The sequence below is a fragment of the Gopherus evgoodei genome, chromosome 1 (genome assembly GCF_007399415.2).
Source record: "Gopherus evgoodei ecotype Sinaloan lineage chromosome 1, rGopEvg1_v1.p, whole genome shotgun sequence".
Classification (NCBI taxonomy): domain Eukaryota; kingdom Metazoa; phylum Chordata; order Testudines; family Testudinidae; genus Gopherus; species Gopherus evgoodei.
In genome coordinates, this window is record NC_044322.1 from 209,571,001 (window position 1) to 209,591,958 (window position 20,958).

At 46.0% G+C, this 20,958-nt stretch overlaps 1 protein-coding gene across 4 annotated transcripts in view; it reads right to left on the minus strand.

The window, feature by feature from the left end:
- The window catches only part of B4GALT4 (beta-1,4-galactosyltransferase 4), a 53,545-nt gene that overhangs the window by 14,161 nt on the left and 18,426 nt on the right, over positions 1-20,958 (minus strand). For all 4 annotated transcript variants that reach the window (XM_030533610.1, XM_030533600.1, XM_030533619.1 and 1 more), the window contains 3 exons: positions 10,062-10,546; positions 8,056-8,288; positions 3,931-4,118 (listed from right to left, as the gene is read on the minus strand). In XM_030533610.1, the coding sequence (XP_030389470.1) occupies positions 3,931-4,118; positions 8,056-8,288; positions 10,062-10,332 (692 nt within the window). In that variant the 5' untranslated portion in view covers positions 10,333-10,546. The remainder of the gene's footprint in view (positions 1-3,930; positions 4,119-8,055; positions 8,289-10,061; positions 10,547-20,958) is intronic.

Consider the following 20,958-nt stretch of genomic DNA (forward strand, 5'->3'; position numbering starts at 1 on the left):
GGAGAGAGCCAACAGATCATACCAGCAATTGTTACTTCTGCATGATGTCTCCAGTTGGGAAAGGTGTGTCAAAGAAGAAAAAGTGGACTGTACATTATCCAAACATTCCATCAGCTATATGCCCAGTACCCCACGGAGAAGGACTGCCGGTTCCTGATGCACCAGAATCCTTCTCACTTGAGTCAGACGAGGAAGAAGAAGAGGATGAAACTTCTGGTCCTGAACCATCAATGTCACAGGACCCACATTTTCTCCCATCCTCCTCCTCTGAACCACACCTCATAACACAAGGTGAACTGAATGACCTTGTCAGGGATTTGGAACTACCCAAGAGTAAGGCAGAGCTGTTGGGCTCCAGACTACAGCAGTGGAATCTCCTGGCAGGCTATCAGGGCAAATGGAGCCCATCAATGCTTGCAGACTATTGCTGGACAGTGACAAGAGATGCTCCATTGAATGAATACAAGAGACAAGCCAAGAAGCGCCGAGTAGACACTGAATAGGACTAAACTATGTACATAATAGTTTTTTACCTTTTGTTTCATAATAAATTTTATTTATAGAACCCTTTTGATGATTTTTAAAGTGTTACATAAACAGGACAGGTGAAATATTATCATGTAAAGCAACCATAAACACATGAAAAGACCTAGGTTTACAATTTATGATTAAAACATTACTATCTCCACAATATACATAGACATAAAATGTAAAAACTTAAATATCTTAGAAACAGTAGCCAATCAGTTGTTTTAATTGTCATATTTGAATTCAGCACATCAAAATACATAATAAATATCACATTTTATCTCTGAAGCAGACAACTTCTCAAAAATTGCAGACCAGTGTTATATAAATACAGAACTACTGAAATGTAGCCACTCTGGGGGAGAGTGCAGCAGCCAACTAGACAGTCACCACACAGCAACAGGGGATAAGAGGCGATTTTCTACAAGGCCACTGGGGTAAATCCCTCCTCTGACAAAAAATGTCCTGTAAGTGTCTATGTAGAACAGATAGGGCCTTACATTTTAAGATCCTGTTTCACAGGCACCAACTCCGTGGGTGCTCTGGGGCTTAAGCACTTATGGGGGGGAGGGAAGGAGGTGTTAAGCACCCATGGACAGTGGCCCCGCCCACACTCTGCACTGAGGCACTGCTCCCGCTCTGCTTCTTCCCCTGTGGCCCTGCCTATGCTGCGCCTCTTCGTGCCCCTGCCTCACCTCTTCCCCCAAAGCCTCCGCCACTTGCTCCTCTCCCTCCTCTCAGCGCCATCACTCACCCTTAAGGCAGGAGGGGCAGGAAGGAGTGAGCAGCCAGCGGAAGGTGCTCAGGGGACAGAGTATGGGCATAGTTTGGGGGAGTGCAGGGGAGCACTCCCCCCTCAAAGAGAGGTGAGGGGTGTGTGTGTGGAGGGTGTGTGGAGGGGGTTACATGGGGTCATGTGCCACTTCTCCCCTGCCCCTGATTTCTGGAGCGCCAAGCTGCCCTGTAGGACTGGCTCTGCTCGGCCTGCAGGGCAGGAGCACGACTCTGTCCTTCACGAACTGTGCCTCCCCCTCCAACGCTCCCTGCCCAGCATATTTTGGCTCAGGGAGAGCAGAGGCGGCAGGACAGAGAAGCTGTTCTCCAGTGCTCCAGGCCACTGCCTCCAGGGTCTTAGTGCCTGCCTGTTTACCATACAACAGTGAGTGCCGCTAGGGGAGAGAGCAGGGCAAGGGGTGGGGTGGAGGGAAGATAAGGGGATGGGGCAGGGGACAGTGGTGAGAAGAAGAGGGAGGGGATGGGGAAGAAGAGGGGTTACAGGAATGCCAGGTGGTGGGGGGAAGCAGGAGCCCAGCATGTGGCATCTGCTCCGCAGCCCCAGCAGCCCCAGCAGGGAGGTGCCTGCAGCAACACTAGAGCAGTGACACTGCTGCCACAGCTGGTGCCGGAGCAGCTGCCAGCAGCTGCTGGGGCTCCCCTGTTAAGCCAGTCCCCCCGCTTCCCCTTAAGCCAGTCCCTCCCCACCTCCCAGTCCAGGTAACACTCCAGGCAGGGGAAGAGGCAGCAAGCCAAAGAAACTGGCTTCAGTGTGCACGTGTGTGCATGCATGGGCGCACCCCTCCCCCCACAAAATAGCTGTAAATCTACGGCTATGGGAGGGGAGCAGACAGTAGCCTTGGGGGAGGGGGCAGAACAAGGGCAGGGCCTCAGAGGCCAATCGGATGGCGCACCCACCGGGAAAAACAAGAACAGTCAGCGCCTGGGTCTTGTTTGAAAGATCTGCACACAGTAAACTGCCTCATTTATCCACCTCAGCGGGACAAAAGGCTGAGTCAACCCTGATGGGGTTTTAACATGTGGTTCCAGGCTCACTAGGGCTCTGTCTAGCTTCTTACATGGCTCTCCTGAGCACAGGATCTAAATCTCTCACACATGATAATGAAGTTGCTGGGATACAGGGAAGAACTGTTCCAATTTTAAAGATGGGTATAGGAGGCAGAGATTTTAAAAAGTGACTTGCCCAAGCTCACATGAGAAGTGTGTGGCAGAGCCAAGAATTAAACCAAGATCCCAGTCCAATATCTTAACAACATACCTATCCTCCTGACAGATTTTTTTCCCCTCCCTCCAAACCAAGGCTCGAACCACTAAATCATCTGAATGAAAACGAGCAGCTCTTTTCCAGAGACAAAGGAAGACTTCGAAAATTAACTGTAAGAAAATTGCTACTAAGAGCAAAAATTCATCTGTGATTCATTACTCAAAACAGATGCAGTAACTAGGGCATCTGAGGCCATTCAAGTGCCTCAAGGGGCATTCCATTGTTACTCTTCTGGAATCCAACTATCTCTTGAATAACTGAGGTGCTTGCTTCTGCTGTGTTCAGTGGGCTGTCTTATGGCCCTTGATATTCTCTTTGCAAGGCACAGTACTTCCAGAAATCTGTTATGAGGCTGGTTGGAATCCCAGAGTTAGACTGACTGAGTGGTAAGAGAGACAGGGTGGGTGAGGTAATCTCTTTTATTGGACCAACTTCTGTTGGTGAAAGAGACAAGCTCTGGAGCTCCACAGAGCTCTTCTTCAGATCTAGGAAAGATATGGTAAGAGGCTGTTTATCCCGTGTTAGGATTTGCACATTTAGTCTTCTCCCTGCCCTCTGCCACCTCCCATCCCCAATCGTTTTATAAAGGGTATAAAGGAGTTCTACTTTCACACACTACACATCAGCTTTTGAGTAGCACAACTTTTATCACTAATATTTGGATTGGCATGGCATTAAAAAAGGAAGGATGTCTTCAAAGAAAAGGCTACAGCATTTCTACTCAAACTCTTCTAAGTATTCATGCCAAATTTGAGGACCTTGCTTATTTGAGGAGGGTGGGACTTGATTTCCTATTTCACACTCTAGATCTATTATTTGTGTTCCAGTAACACCTAGAGGGCCCAAGTGACATCAGGACCCCACTGTGCTATGAGCTGTACAAACAGGTAATGAGAGGCAGGATCATCCTTCCAAAAGTTGCTCTAATAAAGTTACCTCTTCTACAGAGGTAGGCCTGACACGAAGATCTTACAGAAGAGGAAACTTTATTAGAGCAACTTTAGGGAGGATGATCCTGCTAAAAATCACAGGACCAGGAGACCTGAAATGAATTCCCAGTTCTGCCACAGTATCTATGCACAACCTGCGATACATCACTTAGCCCCCTCAGAATCTCCATTTCCCCATGTGAGAAACAGGGCTAACCACAGTGACTTACCTCACTTGAGAGACTAAATTCATTTATGTTTGTAGAGATCCTTGGATGGAAGGCGCTATAGAAGGGCACAGTACTGCATGAGATGGCAGGGAATGCACCAATCTAAGGGTCCTTTAAAAGGGGAATGTTACCAATAATCTGGCAGTTACTAGTCCAAATATTCTCCAAACTCTTTCATTCCTACCTGTACCCAGTGTTGTTCCTGCCAACTACAAGATGCTTTGGTTGGTTGTCACACGTGTACATGTTTAAGTCATTCTCTGGCACCAGGTCCACATCATGGAAAATGAAACAGTCCCAGTTTTCCTCCTTCACGGCCTCCAGGTATCCTACATTCAGCAGTTTAGCTCGATTGAACTTGGTATTGCCAGCCTATGAAAAAGGAAAGGAAAACAAGGCATACATCAAACCCATTAAAGGTTATTTGCAGCCTGCCCGGATTCTATCCTAACTACATAGTTTACAGTATCCTTCATGGCTCTCAGCCTTTATACTGTACCAAGTTCTCATACCAAACAAACAGCTGTTCCTTGACATATTATGTGGGCATCAAAGCAGCCAATATTGGGAGGTGTTTCTTCATCCCCTACCTGTCATGAATGGCCATGGACAGAGTCAGACAAGGCACAGGTTATCTAGCTGCCAGAAGTAACCTAAGTTGTGTGATACTATTCTACTCCCATCACTGATCTTGCCTTAGATTTTCCATCAGGCAAAGTAATGAAAGAGCAACGTCCATGTAGCTTAGAAAGCGCAGAGTATAAATGCAGTTAGCATGAGTTACATAAACATAAAAAATAACTATTATAAAATTTAGCACTTTTCTGCTAAAACACAGAGAAGTAGTGACTTGCTGAAGGTCACACATTATGTGCGGAACTGGGGAAAAAATGTGGTACTCCTAACACCCAGTCTGGTAACCCACTCGCAATCTACACACACTGTCTTTTATATACACGGAACTGTACTGAGACTTCTGGCTTGGGATTTTATTTTATTTTTTACTGGATTGTACGTTTACTTTTTGCTATAATTTGGTGCCTCTTTCCTTTTCAGAATGATCAGTTCTAGAGGTTTATTTTAAATTGTAGCTGAAGAATTTCGAGCTGTAGTTGGTCGTTTCATAAGTCTATGCTGGTGACAAAATTCACATTAGAGAAATGACGCAGCCGTCTAATGAGCATGCATGTATTTGCATGCACGCATGCACCCACCCACACACTAGCCTGCAGCACACATCCTGCGGCTATGTGTGAATAACAGCCTGCAGTGCAAACAGAAAGAGAATGACCGTTCACATTCCCTTTAAAAAGGAAGTTAACCATTTTCCATCTTTATCAATGTTTATTTTTATAAAACCATCCACTAAAAAATTAGGATCAATATTGTTATATCAGTTGCCACTGGACTTAACCCTAGGTTAACATACATTTCCTGCAGACAAAGCAGCACACGCCCACATAGGATTCAGTTGTGACAGAGAATGAGCTGCAATGTATTAATCTATGAATACTGATGTGCAATAATGATATGAATAATTAAGTGATCTGATCAGGGAAGTATATTTATTGTGTAACTATGGTGACTTAAGTATCAGAGGGTAGCCGTGTTAGTCTGGATCTGTAAAAGCAGCAAAGAATCCTGTGGCACCTTATAGACTAACAGACGTTTTGGAGCATGAGCTTTCGTGGGTGAATACCCACTTCCTCAGATGCATGTCGCTGGTGACTTAATGGTGACTTAATAGAATTTCCTGTAAAACTACTGATCTAACTTAAGAAAGATCTGAAGAGATAACAAACAGGAAAACAATGCAATAAACCTAGGTAAGCAGCCTCAAGCCACACTTGGAAGACAATGGGACAAGCTGTTAAGCTTCTAGGATCCTGTCTCCAGACTGAAGTGTCAGAGTTGTTTTGCCAAAGCTGGAAGCCTGGAGATCAAAACACTAAAGAGTTTAAAAGCCCTTCTCTGAGGAATTAGAGGGGGTCCTTTCAGGACCCATCCAGGGAGACAGAGAAGTGCTCTGTGAAGGAGTCTGAAGAAGTTGGCCCTTCTCACATCCAGGGGATGGTAAACCTGGGGGAAGAGCAGGCATGCATATACCTTGAGTATGACCTTTCACTTACATATTAGGTCAAATTCAGCCTAGGCTGGTAGTTACAAAGAATCTAACATCTGAAGGCTGTTTGGAGTCACTGATCAGGTTATCCCAATCCAGTTCCTACATGCAAAGAGCCACATCATAATTACCATTGGCTCTAACTGCCTCTCTTGTTGCCAGTTTCAGCCTAAACCCAAGGACTGCATAACCCATGGAAATTAAATTCCCCTTTCTCCCCCTATAAGCAGGCTTAAGGCATACTGGTGGAAGAATAAATTAAGGAAAACAGCTCAGCACCTACTTTGTGGACAAAGGAAACATTTGTTCTTGCAGGGCTTTCACCAGTACCCTTAAAAAAAACCACATATTTTAAAAAAAATGTAAAGGTGACCTGCAGAGGGAAAAGGATTGGGTTGGTGCCCTTTTCATGATCAGTGGAGAAAACTTTAAAGGCCCTTTCCTTCCCTTTCTCTCTCCCCCAAAACCACCTAAGAGGCAGTCCCTGCATATTTAGTATTAAAAAGTTAGGTGTGGTCCATCTTGCTTCTTCTGGAACACAGTGTGGACAACTAGTAAGGTTATGACCTCACAGTTAACAAGAGTAAGCAACAGCGGATCCTCAAAATCCCTTCTCTGTGTTTACACGTTCTGATTTTGTGTGTGCCTATCCATCACCACCCCCAAACAATAAAGGACTATGGGAGAGTCTCATTCCACATCGGAGTCTTCAAAAGAGAGACGCTCCAGCAAAACAGAGAAACCAAGACCTGGCACTGTTGATAGATTAGACAAACGGAGCTTTGGGGCCTTCTTTAATATGTCCTAAAGTAGTTTAGGAAGGACATCCCCGTCTTCAGCCAACCTGTACAACTCTGATTCAGAGCAATGAACAAACAAACAAGACAGGATATTCCAAGTGAAAGCAGATCCTGTCAATCACTGCTGCTCCTGTTCCTAGATGATTTAGAACTAGAAATAGGCCTTCATTCAGAATTTCCTGCATCTTCTTGGTTTATGACACAATTGTGAGGTTATTTAAACAGGACGGGGTGGGGAGTTTTGCATTAATTTATTTGTTTTCTGCTATCTGAATATGAATCAAAGTAGAGCAGACATGTGAATGGAAGTTTAAAAACAGAAAGTCCTGAGAGTGAGTTACGAGAAAAGCATTTGCTGGTTTCCACTCCCAGAGCAGGTTGCTGTTTCAAGCTCACCCTGACCACAGAACCAGTGCTGGGCATGAAAGAAACCCAAGCAAGGGTTAAAATGCTCTTTAAAATTAGCAGTTAAGTTAGCAAAGAGTCACTGAATATGAACAGGCAGATCACAGAATCTCAGAGGTATCAAACATACTGTCAGGACTTCACCTTCCATTCATCTTTGCTACTCAAAGGGTACCTGTATGCCAAAGAGTTCTTATTTAGTGTTTTGTTCTAGACAACAGAAATTTGTACACAAGTACTATGATGTGAATAATGATTGTCACTATCAATAAACTATCTGAAGGCGTGGAAGAGATCCATAAACCAAGATCCTCGATCTCAACACTTCCAAAATTTTTGGCCTGAGAACATTTCATCATGGTTGTGTAAGTTTAACATGCTGGGTAAGTTAATTTTATCAGTAACGAACATTATTAGGATGGTCAGGTCACATCAAGCCCTAGCTCGGGAATGGTAACTAAGCTACAATACATTTAATAGTTTATTCAGGCTGGCAAAGGCTTTCTATGTATGATTTTAAAAGCTCTAGCTACATCAAGGACATTTTCTAAAAATATTCCCATCTTTAACAATAGTCCAGATTTCCCAGTGTGAACCCCAACGCAGAAGGACTGCCAAAGCCATGTTAGCACGATAACAATTAGACTTGTTCTGAGCAGGCTGGATGGCACCGTGCATAAAGCACAAGAGGCAGCTACCAAACAGTCTGTTTTGAAGCTCGCAATATTGTTAACATAGACAGAACTGAATTGGTGTTAGCGAAGGTGGGACATTTTTAAAGAGCTTCTCTAATTCAGACAGGATCTCTGAGCAAAAGGAATGCCGTTGTTCTCTAGCCAATAAAGGAGACAGCCAGCCCTAAGACACCATCACAAAGCCAGGAGGAATATCTACAGGGCAGAAGAGTCTGGGATGCACAGGCATTAATCAATCTCCCATCCCTCCCAGGCAGGTCATTCTCTTGCCTTCATTGTTGCCTCACCTGGTGGATGACATAGATACCATAGTCCAGTTGCTGTCTCTGTAGGAATGGGTGGAGGTGCTCCAGCAGGTATAACAGGTGCTTCTCCCGATTGCGGTGTGGGATCAGGATGGCCACTCGTTGCAGTGCTGAGCACTCAGCAGGGCGATGCCGGCCTTTTGCAACCTGAGGGTTCTCCTTCTGTATCTCTTCCAATGTGAGAGATGCTTTGAACTTGAGCTTGCTGGGGCCCTCTGTAGGAGAAGCACAGGAAGCATTCTTAATTCATTTCAGGTTTCGGGCTAGCTCAGTGCCTTCAGGGGAGTGGCTCTGCACTCCAGCATTTATAGATTCCAAGACCAGAAGGGGCCATTCTGATCATCTAGTCTGGCCTTCTTTGTAACACAGTCCATACAACAGCATGAGAAGCCTGGGTTCAATCCCAAATTCTGATTTATCTTGCTTCCCAGATCCAACGGAATGAAGAGTGCTGTAAAGGCAATACATGAGTCCCGGAGGGAATGGGTACTTGGAGTTGCTTAACATTTATTCATTGAAGCAGCAATGCCAATGATACATAAAAAGAGTCCCACTCAACCAGAAGGATAGTCATGGTTTCAACATGGGCTTCAAGGAGAGGGAGGGGCGGAACAAGAGTGGAGAGAGATGTGAGAATAGGCTTTAACCATGGACATAGAAGAATGTAAACATTTTAGGGTCAGGAAATGACTCAATTCAATATTCCCATGCCCAAATGAGACCTTTTCAATGGCTGCTGTGCTGATCTTTAATCATGGCCTCTGCTGATACAGATAAAGCTCACTTAAGGGAGAAGAAATCACACAACTGCGACTAGAGATGGTTGCAACGTTTTGACTGAAAAAAATTCCCAGGAAAAAATAAATGTTTAAAAAAAATTTTTTTTTGCAGGAAGAAACATCTGTATCGCTCAACCAGCTTGCATGAGTGTGGGCATACAAAGAGGACAACATGATCCAGAAGCTTTGTGCTGCTAACATAGAAATCACCCCCTGGCAGTAAAGCTGAAAAAGGTAGCATGGGCCAATATGGCGAACCTCAAGGTTACATGGGCCACTCACAGTTCCATGGAGCTACAGCACTAATAAAAATGGCCAGTCTAATAAAACAACAAGGAGTCTAAGGAAGCCTCTGAAGATGTCCATTTGACCCCTAGCCAGGAGGACAGCATTAATCCCCAAAACAGTCACACAGTCTTTGTCAAAGGAAGGTGCACTTATGAAACTGCATTTCATTTCCCACCAGGGTTTTCACATCTGCTGGAATCGGCAAGCAAGTCAGGTAGGGGCAGAGACCCATTTCTTAGTAAATTATTATTCTGGAGTTCAGCACATTGCAATACGCATTTCAGAAAATGGGCTGTACTCAAGTACTGCAGATTTAACAGATTAACCAGTGAAAAGCACAGTATGGGACCTGCAGTGAGCCCAGTAACCAAGTACTTACAGTTGCCAATGGAGCACAGTATCCAGATATCAAGCTGCTACAGCTGTTTTTGATGGGTTTTCCTTCCCCCGCCCCTTCTGTCCCCACTGTCTAATTGGCTGCCATAGCCAGTAAGTACAGATGGGCCAGACTAGTCTCATAGGCAAGCTCATTCCATCTCCTTCCAGTGTTGGCATGGTGGGTTTTTGCTATCCTTTCAGAACGAAGACAGTTATATAGGGAACGCATGAACTGCCAGAGTTAGTTTAATTCACCTAGCCAAAGCACCATCACTGGGCAGGGAATGGCATGAATCCAACAACCTCTCCCCATAATGCATTAAACAGTCCTACACATCTCTGTATACTTCTTAAGTATTTCTAGGGTGAAGGGATATCTAACTGTTAAGAGGATGTTGTTTATCTGTTATGCAACAGTCACTAGCTGTGAATTTGGTTCACAGGAAAAGCACCTGGGTGAGAGGTAGCCAGAGGGGAACCAAGGAATCAGTAGCACAAAAGCAGATTTCATTCATTAAAGATACTGAAGACTGAGCCACTTACGTAGGTAGGGAGAGAGAGCAGGGCAGTGACTCATGGTGAACTTCACTGTGTGAACTTCCACAGTTGTCATGGCCTTCTTTTTCTGATTTTCCTTCTCCAGCGTGGTTGCCTTCCTGAAATTCTCCACCAAGCTCTTTGCTTTGGGAGTCTCCTGCATAATGTCCACAAGGTAACTGGAGGTGGCCCATGCCACCACCATCATGCACAAGCTGAAAAGCAGCAGCAGCCTGAATTTGTAGGAGAGGTGAAAGATGACAGAGCTCAAGCCCATGGCCCTCTTTCGTTTGCAAGCCACTCCCTCGGCAATGTTCCTGATGCAGCCCTTTCACCATACACTTCAGAAGGGTGAAAATAAAGGACCCAGAAGGAATGTCACAATAAGGCAGGAAGCTGGGAGATATCAAAGGCTGCTGAGCCTCCTGTTGCTTTGGAATTCATGGAGTTCTGGTACAGTGATTGTTGGAGGGCAAACATCTCGACTCACCCTAGACAAAAACAGAGAGAAGAGGTTATTTATATTCCCCCAGCTGCACTGCAACACACTCCCCCCGCCCACCCCATCGAATTCACTAGAAGAACATGGGACACAAGGGGTGCTAACAGAGAAGCGGAAGCCGAAGCGGAGAGCCAAAGCAGCACTACAAAAAGTTGGTAGGGCACAAGACAGTAAGTCGAGAAACCTGGGTTTTGTTTCCATCTCTCCCACTGACCTGCTGTGTGATATTGGGCAAATCTCTTCCACTCTTTGGGCCTCTGTTTCCCCTCCCACTCTCTCTCTCTGGTCCTATTTAGATTATGAGCTGCAGCAGGAACTGTCTCTTACTATGTGTGTGTACAGTGCCCAGCACAATGGGGCCCTGATTTTGAGTCTCTTGGACTATTTCAGTACAAATAATTAACAGCAACTGGAAGGCAGGAAGCTCTGCCTGGCCTGCCTCTAGCCACACTCCTGAAAAAAAGTGAGGCATAACTGAAATTACCTCTCAGGAATGAAACTTGCTTTGCTTTAAAGTTTAAGGAGAGATGTTCTCAGGGATGCACCCCAGGAGTGAGCCACACAATGCTTGCTTAGTGTCAGAAATCCTTCCTTCCCCAGCCACTGACCATTACCACTTCGTGACCCCTACCCTCCACTTTCTTCTCGTCTGCTCTCAGAATGTTGAAGAACTAGCTGGGAGGAGGCAAGTTTTCCTGTTTTTCTGAGTGGGAGTTTCATTTTCAAGTGAAATTTTTCCCGATGATACTGGCAGACCAGGTGCCAGCTCGTGCCAAGGTCCCAGGCCTCACTGAACTTTTACAAATGCATAACTGGAAACCAGTCTTGTTTACTTGTGTGTTAGCATCATCAAAAGAGATAATAGGTGTTAAGTTGATAAGACCATGCTTAGTGTTTAGACTTGATAAAATCCTTGTAGGATGTTACATATATTACTCTCATTTATAATCTCTCTATAGCCCATGGTACAAAATTATATTGAGTGTTTGCATTGTAAACCTCTAACTGTGTTACACAACAAACGGGAAAAGAAGCACTTATAAAAGTAAAGTGCTTGTCCTGCATACAAGAATAGCCCATTGAAAGCATTGACCTATTTTGTAGCATCAAAGGACAGAGCCTCTGTTGATTGCATTCCTTACTCCCTCCAGGAAGGAGAGACCTATGCATAAACTTATTCCAGCAGTTTTGGACTCTAGAGAGGAAGAGATAAAAATCCCTATCAAGGAGAAACTGAATCTCTCTTATGCTATGTGGACTTGGAGGAGCAAGGACTTCTAAACATAACCTTAGAGATCCCCATGATGCTTGGCATGGTTTAGCCCGGGGGGGAGGTGGAGGAGACATTTTGAATTGACAGATCGCTACATAGAATTATAGAATATTAGGATTGGAAGACACCTCAGGAGGTCATCTAGTCCAATACCCAAAGCAGGACCAGCACCAACTAAATCATCCCAGACAGGACTTTGTCAAGTTGGGCCTTAAAAACCTCTAAGGATGGAGATTCCACCACCTCCCTAGGTAACCCATTCCAGTGCTTCATCACCCTCCTACTGAAACAGTGTTTCCTATTATCCAACCTAGACCTCTGCCACTTGAGACCATTGCTTCTTGTTCTGTCATCTGCCACTACTGAGAACAGCCTAGCTCCATCCTTTTTGGAACCCCCCTTCAGGTAGTTGAAGCCTGCTATCAAATCTCCCTCTCACTCTTCTCTTCTGCAGACTAAACAAGCCCAGTTCCCTCAACATCTCCTCGTAAGTCATGTGCCCCAGCCCCCTAATCATTTTTGTTGCCCTCAGCTGGACCCTCTCCAATTTGTCCACATCTCTTCTGTAGTGGAGGGCCCAAAACTGGACACAATACTCCAGCTGTGGCCTCACTAGTGCTGAATAGAGGGGAATAATCACTTCCCTCGATCTGCTGGCAGTGCTCCTACTAATACAGCCCAATATGCTGTTGGCCTTCTTCGCAACAAGGACACACTGCTGACTCATATCCAGTTTCTCGTCCACTGTAATCCCCAGATTCTTTTCTGCAGAATGCTGCATAGCCAGTCGGTCCCCAGTCTCTACTGGTGCATGGGATTCTTCCTTCCTAAGTGTAGGACTCTGCACTTGTCCTTTTTGAACCTCATCAGATTTCTTTTGGCCCAATCCTCCAATTTGTCTAGGTCACTCTGGACTCTATCACTCTAAGGATTTAGGCTGCAATTCATTTGTGTTATATGCTTGCTTGCTTGTAAATAACTCATTTCTTTTTTCTAGTTAATAAACCTTTAGTCAGTTTATTACAGAATTGGCTACAGGCATCTTTTGTGAGATATCTATTTAAGCTGGGGTAAGTGACTAGTCTCTTGGGATTGCAAGCAACCTATTTTGTGATTTTTGGTGTAAGTGACCATTTATCACTAAGTCCAGCTTGTCCAAATGACAAGATAGACTGGAGAGCTTAAAGGAACTGTCTGTGACTCCATGATAAGACTGTTAAATGTGAACTTCTGGATCACTGTGTTACTGGGTTGTATAATTAGATTTCACCAACATATCACCAGTCTGGGGTGTCTGTCCTGTTTTTGACAGTCTGCTCTGAGGTAAGCACTCATGGTCATGAGCCACTCCAGACAGCATGATAGATCCAACCTTTTATTTCTTCCCCCAATCACTTCACAGGTTGCATGTCCAGAAGACACTCCCTCTCACTGACCCATGATCACATAGCTATGATGTTAATTTTCCATGAAACAGACCATACAAGGAAGAGAGAAATTAGACTGTAACTGTGGTATGTAGCCTATCACTTAAATCAGCTTCTGTACCAGATGACTGGAGGACAGCTAATGTGATGACAATTTTTTTAAAATGCTCCAGAAACAATCCCAATTACAGGGTGGTAAACCTAACTTCAGTACCAGGCAAATTGTTTGAAACAGTAAAGAACAGAATTATCAGACACATAGATGAACACAATTTGTTGGGGAAAAGTCAGCATGGCTTTTGTAAATGGAAATCATGCCTCTCCAATCTATTAGAATTCTTTGAGGGAGCCAACAAACATGTGGACAAGGGTGATCCAGTGGATATAGTACTTAGAATTTCAGAAAGCCTTTGACAAGGTCCCTCACCAAGGGCTCTTAAACAAAGCTGTCATGAGATAAGAGGGAAGGTTCTCTCATGGACTAGTAACTGGTTAAAAAACAGGAAACAAAGGATAGGAATAAGTGGTCAATTTTTACAACGGAGAGAGGTAAACAATGGTGTCCCCAGGGATCCGTATTGGGACCAGCTCTGTTAAACATATTCATAAATGATCTGGTAAAAGGGGTAAATAGTGAGGTGGCAAAGTTTGGAGAATATACAAAATTACTCAAGACACTTAAGTCCAAAGTAGGGATGTAAATAGGGTTTAAAAATAGTAACCATTTAACCTATTAAAATTCTATTGGTTAAACGGTTAACCGTTAAGGAGTTCTGCCAGCCCCGCCAGGCACAGGGTCCCAGCAGTCAGCAGAGTGTAATTGTTAACTGAAACTGATAAGACTACTCCTGAGGGCATTCTGCGCCAAAAATTAAAAATTCTGCACACAATATTTTAAAATTCTGCAAAATTCTGCAAGTTTTATTTGTCAATAAATAAATGCAGTCTCCAGGATGGCAGTGGGGAGCATAGGCCACTGGCTGCACGAAGGTGGAAGATCACCCTGCCTAGGGCCGTCCCTAGCTGTTAGGGGGCCCTACGTGGGGCGGGGGCGGGCCCCAGGCCTCTGCGGGAGAGGAGCAGGGGGTGTGCTCCAGGCCTCCGCGGAGGGGGAGGGGGTTGGCTTGGGGGGCAGAGGAAACCACCCCCCAGCACTCACTGGCAGCGCAGCTGGGGCCAGGTTGCTGCACTCCCGCTGCCGGTGAATGCAGCGGCCCAGCCCTGCTGAACTCTTCAGGGGAGTGGGGGCAGGGCTGGGGAGAGGTGGGAAGAGGCAGGGCTGGGGCAAGGAAGGGGTGGGGTGGAGCAGGGGCGGGGTTCCTGAGGAAGAGCCAGAGCAGAGACCGGAGCAGCACGTAGCTGCAAAGGGCACCAGGAAATTTGGTGCCCCAAATTTCCTGGTGCCCTCTGCAGCTGCGTGCTTTGCTTATGGGTAAGGACAGCCCCGACCCTGCAGCCTCTACCCCCAGGACACGGACTCAGCGGTGAGGTTGCACCGAACCCTGAGATAGCATAAGGCCTGGGCCTGCCCCAGAAACACCCTGGGGCCCTGCCCTTCTGTGCCAGGTGCACCACGTGTGGGGCAGCTAGGCTCAACCAGGCAGGATCCAAGTGTGGAAGGGCTCAGTGTGGGGGGATCCTCGTGTAGGGTGAGAGGATTCTATATGAGACAATCTGGGTGCAGAAAGCTCTGTGGAGGGTCTGTGTGGGGGAATTTGGATGTACAGAAGCTCTTTAGGGGGTTCTAGATGCAGGGGCAATGGGACTCTGCAGGGGCTTCCAGATAAAGGCTGTTGGGGCTCAGCGGAGGGGTATGGGTACGGGGGTCTCAGAGGTGTGTGGGTGCTGGCAGAGTGGGGCTTGGTGGGGGGTCTGGGTGCAGCTAGTTGGCAGTCAGTGGCATGGGGGTCTGGATGTGGCGGCTCCGGGTGGTGCAGGGGATAGGGCATCAGGGTGGAGGGTTGAGTGCAAGGAGCTCAGTGGGGGATGGTCTGGGTGCAGGGATGGGGGTCTGGAGAAAGGAGGTCTGGATGCAGGGGGGCTCCAGATGCAGGGGTTGAGGTTCAGTGGGGTGGGGTTCAGGTATGAAGGGCTACGGGGCTTCTGGATGTACCGAGTGAGGTTTGGCAAGGGTGTCTGGGTATGAGAGGTCTGGATGCACAGAGGTTGGGTGGATGGGGGAGCAGTTCTCCATACAGTTACCCCTCCCCCACAGCTGAGGAGCAATGGGGGCAGGAAGCGGGGGAGGATGCTGATCTTCCTGCAGCTGAGGGAGGTTTCTGGAGGTAGATCTGAAACAGCCCCAGCCACTTCTTGCAGGGGAAGAGGAAGTCCCATCCTCTCCTGCCTTCAACCCAGCAGGGAATAGCCGCAGAGAAGGCTCAGGCACCAACTCCCTGTAGTAATGAAGCAGTGGGAAAGGACAAGGTGAAGGCTGGTGCTAAGTGAGAAGAGGGGACCAGTGAGAGACAAGGCCAGTGATACATGTTGGATCAAACATAGACAGTGTTAAGAACAAGGAAAGTTATTTTGAACTGCTTCACAAAATAAAGGGGAAACCAGCAGAGCTGTCTCAGGATGGGGGCCTATGTGGTCACAATCTGTCTCCTCCTCCCACTTCCTCAGCTGGACACTGCTGAGTATGAGGGACAAGTCTGTGGCTGACAAAGTGACCTGATTTTACCCACCCCTGGCTCCACCTTCTTTGGTCGGAGAAGAGGGCTCTTGCCTTTTCAGGGAATACCTTGGCACCTAGCAGCAGCTTCTCAGAACAACTCTCTCCTGCCCCCGTCACAGAGCTGTGGTAGGAGTGAGGCAGAAGCACAGATGAAAGGAGAGGGAGATGCTCTGCATAGCAGTTGCAGGGCAGAAAGCAAGGGAGGAGGGAACGCTACTTCCTGCAAAGCCCCAGGGTCCCCATTCCTGCTCCGAGAGGAAACTGGGCAAGCTTAAATGGGGATAAAAGAGGAGAACTTAGGGACCACAGGAAAGCAGAAAGGACAGTGGGGGGAACACTGCCATTCAGGTTTCAAATTTAGAGAAGGAAAGGCCCTGAGTCTGCATGAACTCAGGGGAGAGGAGAATAGTGCAATAATATTTGATACCTCCCCACTAAATATTTAGTTCCCATCTGCAAAAGCACGGGAGCAGAATCTCCCTTACAAAAACAAAAACAAGAGTAAAATTAAAGCCTCACCTCTTCTCAGTCCTTCCCCCTTGTCTATCTCTCCTGCCCTTGAGACTGTACTCACTGATCTCTGTGTTCTTTTGTGGATTACTCTACACTTCACCATTACAGGGACACAGCTGAGTTAGCTTGGGCCTTTCATTTTCACCGTTTCCCCCAGAATTTCAAAAGGAAACTCACTGGAACATTTGGTAAAATGTGTGACAGTACAAGTCTCTGCAATGACCTCTGAGAACGGGAAGGACCGGTTTGGTTTCTTTTTAGGTTTAGAGAGAAATAAAACCTGCACCAAGGAGAACAAATTACATGCAAACAATTCACTGAGTCACTGTTGGTCACTTTCAACTCCACACTAATGCACTAAAAATAGAGTGAATGTGAAAGTGGCAGGATAAGCTGGCTGCCCAAGTATGTACCTAAGGTCTCAGACGAAAGCGTACTTGGGATGAGTAGCCTCTCCTGCTACTCACACTACCATGGCTACACTGCTATTTTTAGCTCAGCCAGATCTAGCAGGGTTATGTCAAACTGGAAGTTACACCTTCCACCAACATTACAGAAGGAAAACAAGAGGCGGCAGCTAAAGGTCAGCATGGGTAATGAGAATACCAGTAAAACACAATGCTTTTCATCACAGGAACTCCAAGTACTTTACAAATTAAATCCCCCAGCACCCTTGTGAGGTGGATGTCATCATCCCCATTTTGCAGATGGGTAAACAGGAATATAGAGGGGGGAATAATTTACTCAAGGTTCACACAGTCACTTATTAACAGCCACTGCACTATCCAGCAGAGAGTACTCCCCTCACATTTAAGGCACAAAGTCATAGAAGTAACTATATAAGAATGGCATCTCAGCAGATCTCCTTGTGCATATTGAATCTTGCATCTACAAACTTTAGTGATGAGCACACAGTTTTATGGCTTTTTACTCCTACGGAGCAAACAAACTATGAGACATTGACTCAGAGTTTACTTCTCTTGCTACTTTCTCAGAGCTAACTAAACTCTGACTGCAGAATCATTGTTACTGGTGATAAGGCACATGCAGAAAAGTGGCCTTGGGGGTGCCAACTCTGAAGCATGGGGACACCACCCACCATGGCAAAAATGCAACCTCTGCGCCACGAGCACTTGCATTCCCCTTCCCTCCCTACCCCCCGTGCGAGTGATGTGCTGCCAACATTCTAACAAAGAATCTCTGAAAAACATTCTACCTCACTAAAGGCTTTGTCTACACTGTCACTTTACAGCGCTGCAACTTTCTTGCTCAGGGGTGTGAAAAAACACTCCCCTGAGCGCTGCAAGTGTCAGTGCTGTAAAGTGCCTGTGTAGACAGTGTACCAGCGCTGGGAGCCACACTTTAATATTGCCAGTGAAGACGTGCCCTTAGCAACACATGGAACATTCTCTGGGTAAAATGTTCTTCCCCAAAAACATCCATCAGTTCCTCACTCTCACCCCCTACAAATCAATGAATTCTTCCACACTCATCCAAGGTCTGTGAACTGATTGGTTGGGAACAGGTTCCCTCTGATAGAAAGGCTGAGTGATAAAGTGAGGATAGGATCCTTTTAGTTCTTGAGGTAGGTGTGTCTCCTCTAGAAGATTTCAGAAGATTAGGTGGGAGAGGAGATTATTTTAGCTGGTGGGGAAGGGAGTTGTGAAGGAAGAACAATGCTCCAGGCTCACTCTCAGTACAAACTCTTCAAACTGTAAGAGAGACAAGGTAGGTGAGGTAATATCTTGTACTGGACCAAGCTCTTCAAAACAGAAGTAGTTGATGAGAGGGACATGCATTGGCAGGGAGAGAGGTAGGCTGCAGTGGCTATAGGATTCCTACTCAGCAACTTCTTCCCATCTCTTCCTTATTTGTGACTCCAGTGGACTGCGCAGAGGGAAGAAGGGCACAAGAACTATGCACAGCATCCCTCATTCACTGTTAAGTGTCATCCATAGTAGACACTTAACTGAACAGGTTGATGCACAAACAATTCAGCATGTCCTCATTAGCCTTGCTGAACTGGCTAAGTTTGGGCCAGTTCCACACTGATTTGCCAAAACCAATTCAGCTACTTGTACATTATCCCCACCATGGAGGGTGTTTCCGGAGCAAAACTCACAGCCCCACACCACAGCTGCAGCCAATAGTTCATTGACTGAGCATCTCCATTTTGTCTCTCTTACCATGAACATACAAGCAGCGGGAGCTATGAGCCCTTTAAATCCCTGCCGCAGAAGCCAGTGCAGTCTGGCACGGTGTACTGGCTCTTGCCGCACTGGACCGCCTTACTTTCACCTCTGACTGGAATCCATCTTTAACCTGATGTTTTTCCATTGAGAAAGCGGGGGTGGGAACCCAGAGGGACAATATGCAAAAAATATATATATAAGTGAGTGGAACAGAGAAGGGGAGAGCCATCATGAAGCATCCCCTAGCTACCACCTGAGTTGGAACAACAGCTGTACCAGGGGAAAGAATTGTGCCCAGGCCTGGAAGGTGTTCAGTCTGGGGGAAAAAAACTTACTGAAGCATCTCTGAGGGTGAGATTATCTGTATTCAGTTTGATTAGACATAAATGTGCGTGTTTTATTTTATTTTGATTGGTGACTTACTTTGTTCTGTCTGTTACTACTTGGAATCACTTAAATCCTACTTTCTGTATTTAATAAAATCACTTTTTACTTATGAATTAACTCAGAGTATGTATTAATACCTGGGGGAGCAAACAACTGTGCATATCTCTCTATCAGTGTTATAGAGGGTGAACAATTTATGAATTTACCCTGCATAAGCTTTATACAGGGTAAAACAGATGTATTTGGGTTTAAACCCCATTGGGAGTTGGGCATCTGAGTGCTAAAGACAAGCACACTTCTGTGAGCTGTTTTCAGGTAAACCTGCAGCTTTCGGGCAGGTAATTCAGACCCTGGGTCTTTGCTGGAGCAGACGGGAGAGTCTGGCTCAGCAAGACAGGGTGCTGGAGTCCTGAGCTGGCAGGGAAGGCAGGAGCAGAAGTAGTCTTGGCACATCAGGTGGCAGCTCCCAAGATGGGGTTCTGTGATCTAACCCACTATAAGGGGGCTTTCCCTTCACTCCTTCCCGATTCTTGTCACGCAGACAGAAAGCAGAAGTCCAGAAGTACGAAGTGCAGGCAATACGATGTTTATTGGGGTTAGTTTCAAGCAAGCACATTCATAGCTCTGATACCACAGAGCATCTTCCCAGTGTTTTAGTTCTCCCCTCCTTAGCAGGCATAATTATACCTGTAATGCACACCTTTGGCCCCACCTCTTACTATCTATGGTCATGTTCCATTTTGGAGGGTCATGAGTCTGGGGGCTTCAGTACGACCCCTTTTATATTCCATGGGAGGGGTAAGGAGTGAGGTTATGCTTCAGTCAGGGACAGGAATGTCTTTGGCCTTTTAGTGTTTTTTATACTTTCCCCCTCATCCCCCTTCCCCTCCCAACTGGTTGCTTGACCTTATTTCGGGAGAGGAGTTTGAGGCAGGACTGTCCTTCAAGCATATCCTTGTATATTACACTCCCACTTTGCTTAGTAACACTTTAGCTCTTCCCCCCCACCCTCCAATCTGTTTGAGGGCAGACGTAAAACAATGTCTTTGTTCACACATATTAATAAGAATATAAAAATGTCAAAAATTAATGGGCAAACAAGAGCCAAAATTCTATTTCAGGCAAATATACAGGCTTGAATATCATTAACGCTCCTAACAGTGCACAATTTATGTGGCAATGTCAGAATTACAGAGTCACTTTCTGCTGACAATGAACAAGAAACAGTTTTAAAATAAGGAAGACAGTATTATCCCTAAAGATATGCTGCCTGTCTGTCTCTGCTTCACTGCAGAGCTTCTGCCTAGAACCTCCTCCACCTCTGTACTACGTGATTTAAAGAAACAGTGCACATAACTTTCATTAGCAGCAACAGTGGCCACTGCACATCTTGTCTGCCACTCATAACCCTGAAAATGGTATGAAGATACATGAAGTGCCAATGGCCACTGAGTGAGTGATGAAAGGGCCACAGTTACAGCAGATGGCAAAGTCACTAACATTCCTCCAACACTGGTTTATGAAATAACACTGCTTATGTGCCCTTTGGGATTCTTGTGAGACTCGAGAGTCCAGCCGCTCTAGCACTCCTTTCTTTGGCTCCAAGTCCCACTCTGGCTATGTTCTACTGCAGCTCTGCAGCCATTATGTGCTGTGGCTTTGTTTAACTGATGTCCAAGGTGGTGACCCCGCAGGTAGTTCTGTGATGAAGGTGTGATTGCATTGTTTAGAGCATGAAGTATTACCTGCACCCATATATTCGCAATGTCAGACCTGTTGGCAAGAGTACCTCCCTTCTGCCACAAAATTACCAGACCATCTCCTGAGCCTGTAAATCTTGACACACTCACTGGTTTGGAATAAAATCAGACAGGTGAAATGTTACAATAATCAAAGACCGGGAATACTTCTCGCTCACTTCATAGTCACCTG